This window comes from Gavialis gangeticus, unplaced genomic scaffold (genome assembly GCF_001723915.1).
Source record: "Gavialis gangeticus isolate Ggan-Ray unplaced genomic scaffold, GavGan_comp1, whole genome shotgun sequence".
Lineage (NCBI taxonomy): Eukaryota > Metazoa > Chordata > Crocodylia > Gavialidae > Gavialis > Gavialis gangeticus.
The window spans coordinates 143,304,434-143,309,274 of record NW_017729032.1 but is presented as its reverse complement, the minus strand read 5'-3'; the positions used below and the strand labels follow the sequence as shown (position 1 = coordinate 143,309,274).

At 43.2% G+C, this 4,841-nt stretch overlaps 1 protein-coding gene across 1 annotated transcript; it reads left to right on the top strand.

Annotated features, from left to right (window-relative positions):
• Positions 1-4: 4 nt before the first annotated feature.
• SOWAHC (sosondowah ankyrin repeat domain family member C) lies at positions 5-4,371 on the top strand (the record flags this gene model as incomplete). The annotated part of the gene is made up of 1 exon (XM_019523839.1): positions 5-4,371. A coding segment is annotated over one exon (840 nt), but the record flags the coding sequence as incomplete, so codon positions are not given.
• Between the last annotated feature and the right edge of the window lie 470 nt (positions 4,372-4,841).

The following is a 4,841-nucleotide window of genomic DNA, read 5'->3' as shown; positions in this document are numbered from 1 at the left end:
CGGCGGGGACTCGGACAGCGCGTCGCTGGCGTCAGGCAGCTCGGCGGCCGAGGAGGGCGGTGGCGCGGGGGGCGCCGTGGCGCTGGACCCGCTGGAGCACGCGTGGATGCTGGCGGCGGCCGAGGGCCGCTGGGAGAGCCTGGAGGGGCTGCTGAGCTGCGAGCCGGGGCTGCTGGCCAAGCGAGACTTCGTGACCGGATTCACGTGCCTGCACTGGGCGGCCAAGCACGGGCACCAGGAGCTGCTGGCCCACCTGGTGGCCTTCGCCCGCAAGCAGGGGCTGGCCGTGGACGTGAACGCTCGCAGCGGGGGCGGCGGCTACACAGCGCTACACCTGGCTGCCATGCACGGCCACCTCGAGGTGGTCAAGCTGCTGGTGGGTGCCTGCGACGCCGATGTAGATGTGCGGGACTACGGTGGGCGCAAGGCCGCGCAGTACCTGGACCGTGGCACCCCCGAGGAGATGAGGAGCCTGGTGGGGGCACTGCAGGAGGAGGAGGAGGACGAGGGCACGGCGCCCAACGGGAGCGGGCGCTGGAGGCTCTCCAAGGTGCTGCCCACCAACCTCATGGCCTACAAGCTCTCCCATCACCACCACCACCACCATCAGGGCTCCGTGGAGGAGGCTGAGGTAGGCGAGGTCACAGCTGCCCCGGGCAAGGGCATCAGCAGGAAAACCTCCAACAGCAGCCGGATGAAACCCCGGCTGAACAAAATCCGGTTCCGGACACAAATCATCCACACCACCCCCTCCTTCCGGGGGGAGCCTGATGAGGAGGAGCAGGATGAGAAGCCCCTGAAAACATCCTTTAAACTCAGACCCAAATCCAACGTTTTTGGATAAGGCGAGGAGGCGGGTGGCATCAAAGTCAAGGCCAGGAGCAGCCCAAATCCCTGCTCTCGAGCCCTGCTGGGACCATAGCACCGAGGACAAGGGGATGGGCACCTAGGCATCTTGAGCTTCCCTCGGGATGGGGTTGCCAAATCACTTGGTACGCTTCAGTGTCTGAAGAAGTGTAAACATTGCGCAGAGCCCTCAAAGTGTGGCAACTGCCAGGAAAGCGGCTGCCTCGGTCAACTGTGCTTAAGAGTCGCATTCCCTGCCTAAGAGTCACATTCCAGCAGCCCTAATCCAAGGGCAGCGGGTCTGGAAGTGAGTTTGGGATCTGCAGACCACTCCTTCAGAAGCCAGGCTTCTAGGTCTAGAAACCAAGGTGATGGACTTCTGCTGGTTTACACGTGTGTGTGTGTGTGTGTGAGGGGAGGAAAAGATTTAAACACTCAGCTTCCACACCTAATGGCTGCACATCAATGGTACTAGAAATGGCACTGTGAAGACATGCCGTCTTCATGCCCAGCTGACTATTTATGGGCTCCTTAAATATGTTCATGTATTTTCAGAGTCCTTGCCCACTCCCTGCCCCCTGAAGAATAATAACACTTGGAAAGCGTAGAGTAAGGTACCAGAGAGGAGAAATGTAGCAAAACTGCTCAAGTCTATCTTAATTTTATGCACTCAGAGTAGTCCCACTTGAAATCAAGTAATTTAAAATGCAGAAGCCCATGGGATTCCTAACAGCTGCTGAAGTTAAGAATGTAGAGAAGTCACAGCTGTCTGAGGTACTGCTGAACTTGTTCTCAGCTGGACTGCTAATACAGAATAATAGGAGTGACAAGTCTCTTTTTAAATTTTATACATCAAATAAGGTCATTTTATTTTATTCACTGTGAACCCTCAAATAGTAGATCTAGCACCATACAAGTTTATTGATGTTTGGTTGATTCCTGTTAATACCATTCCTGTGTAACACCATTTGAACTCATCTAAAACAGTCTTATGCACAACTCGTACAGTAAAGTCACCTTGTATTAGATGGAAGTGTGGGTGCTGTCATATGAAATCTGCGTAAAAATGCTACATTTCTGAAATGCAGTAGCGCACTTACGTTTTCATTAGTAATTGTGTTGTGACGTATTTCAATTACTCCAGTTCAATGTGTGCAGAAATGCTTTTAAAACTATGGCAAGGTGATCGACTGGAATTAGATCATACGTGTCTCTGTTTTGTTTTGGTGTACTCAGTAAAAGCTGCTTAATGAAAAAGCATTTCTAATTTTATGTAGGTGGGGATGGTATTCACATTCCTAACCCTTTTATTTCTAGGGATGTGACTAAAAAAATGTGCTTTAAAATCAAATCTCTAGTTTGAGATTTAAAATCCCTTTTTTATGTATATAATTTTGGAATTGCTCTTCAAAACAATGTTCTTAACCCCAAAGACTAGTGTATTCCAAATCTATCCATGACATTTTCTGGAAACTTGAATATTGGCCTCTCTGCTGCTTAAACAATTAATTCCTGAAAAAGCTAGGAAACGAACATGTTGAAATACCTTTAATCTTAAAGAAATGGCTATTAGGCTGGTCTTGGATGGTGGGTGTTTCTGGTCATAGAATCTTATCTGTGTCTAGATGTTAAAATGTTACCAGTTAATATGTAGCACTCATCAAAGCACATGTCAACTTAACGCTTCCTCAGAATTATATGAGCATGTTTGTCGGATGTCTTATGAAATGTACGTGGCTTTAGAGACACAAATCCCAGTCTGAGACAGTAGTTACATACATGCCATAAGCACTCAAAACATAATCAAGCAAATTGCTTCTGAGTGTTCTGCATATTGGTTTGTGTTGACAGCTTTAAGTGTTTTGGTGGTGACGGTTCAGTCTTTACACTCAACAAACAGAAGCTGTGACATGGTGGGGACTCCTCAGTTTGACTTCTTCCCCAGATCAGTTTGCAATTTCTGCACCCTGTGCTTGAGCCTATAAATCATATTCATAGTATTGAGTGCAGACCTATATCTTTAGTAAATACTGAAAACAAACCTTGGTAAGCAATTCAGTAGTGTATAAGACACACAATCCGGTGCTAGTCATTATTTTTGTGCAGAAAGACTAGAAATTATGCAGATGTTCAGCTACATTTTATAATTTGTAAGCTATAATATAAATTACATGTGCCTTCACTTTTTGGTTGTACACTACACGTGTGGGTATATTCAGCCTTGAAAAGCACCTTCTTTTTTATGTATATATGGGGTAGATCCAGCAATCTCCCTTCAGCCCCCTTTCTGCCAACCTTTAATTTAGTGCAACAACAATTGGATTCCTCAGATGGATAAAAGATCACTTGTTGCACCAGATGCCTAAATACATTCCGTAAGAATGCACTTCAAACTAGATGCTCTGTAAACGTTCTGCAGTGTAGAAAATAAATATCTTTACATTTCTGTAAAAGACGTGCGGCTTATTATGATTGGAAGCTTCCAACAGGAGCTCTCAAGTGCAATTCTTTCCATGGTACTACCTATTGTTGAATACACGGAGTTCATTATTATGATTAAAGGATCTTTATATACTGTTGAGGGAAGTATTAATCTGAAAATTGCACAAAACTAATAAAACAGATGCAGGAGTTCTAAGAGAATATTTTGATCTGTTGGACTGTAGCACAAGCTGTACTACAAAATGTATTTTGCAAGAACTTCTAATCTAGTAGAAACTATCTAGTAACTGAGGGAACTAAATTTGAGAATTATTAAATCTTTGCATACATACAATTCATGGTTTGAAATCTCAGATTGAAACTATAGTATATTGGTAAGGATCTCTATCCAGCAAAAGCACTGAAGTATAACAATGGGACCTCATGTTAGCACTGGAAAGTTTTGGGGTTTTGGGTTGGGTTTTGTTTTTTGTGTTTTTGTTTTTTTTCAGATGTGGGCTGAAGTGGCACAAAGTGCAGAACGAGCAAAGTTCTACTGTAGCTCTTTGAAGCATTTGCAGTGGCTAGCTAGTCACAATGTTTTGCTTGTTCTATGGGACTAAAGCATTTTTATTTCACCCGTTGACCTTTCACATTCCACTCACGTTTTTTATAAGCAAAAACATAAGCTTTGCTATGGGGATGGGTAATCTCTTAAAACCGTTTGGGAGATTTATACTTTACTCATACTTCTAACTCACGTTAGATCTGACACGTTTCCTAGAAAGATGTGAATTTGAACTAAAACAAATCGTGTGGTACAAAAACTGGAACACTTAGAAGTGTCTAAAATAATACAGTTAACATTATTAAATGTTTATTGGTTTTTTTCCCCCACTTTCTATGATAGTGTGTGATGCAACAAGACTGTAACTTCAACATTTGATAACTTTTATTGTATCTGATGCCTGAAATAGGCCTGGATGCCTGTCAGTTTTTATTATTACAACTTTTTTATGGATGTCTTATCTCAATGGAGGAATTAATGAGCAAAACTGTGCAAAGTTTAGTTTTAATGAAATAAAACAATTCATGGGCATTTTATTCCTTTAACTTATGTCATGTGTGTTAGGTTGGTGTTTTCCTATTGGCCTACCAAACAGCACTACTTTGTTTTTCTAAGAGCTGAGATGACTGATGGGGTGTAATGTTTGGGAAAAGGACAATCTGTCTTTTTCTTTATAAGAGAGTAACATTTTTCTCTGGCACTTAAGTACCCTTGAACAGTTTGCTTTAAAGTTATTCAAAATAGCTTTGAAGTTATCTGTGCCAGAGAGAACTGTTCTTGTAATCTTAGAGATTAGGCCTAAATGAAACATGTCTTGCCCTGAACCTGCTGTATTTAAGCAGCTAAAACTTCTGTATTTGGAAGGATTAATATTAAAAAAGAAAATCCTACAGGCCTCTTTTAATTTGTGATTAACCTAAGTAACAACCAGTACTTGTTTTTCAACCCTATATAGCACCTTCCTTGAAAGGGAAGTACGTTTTGTTAATATGAGGCTGCAGGATTT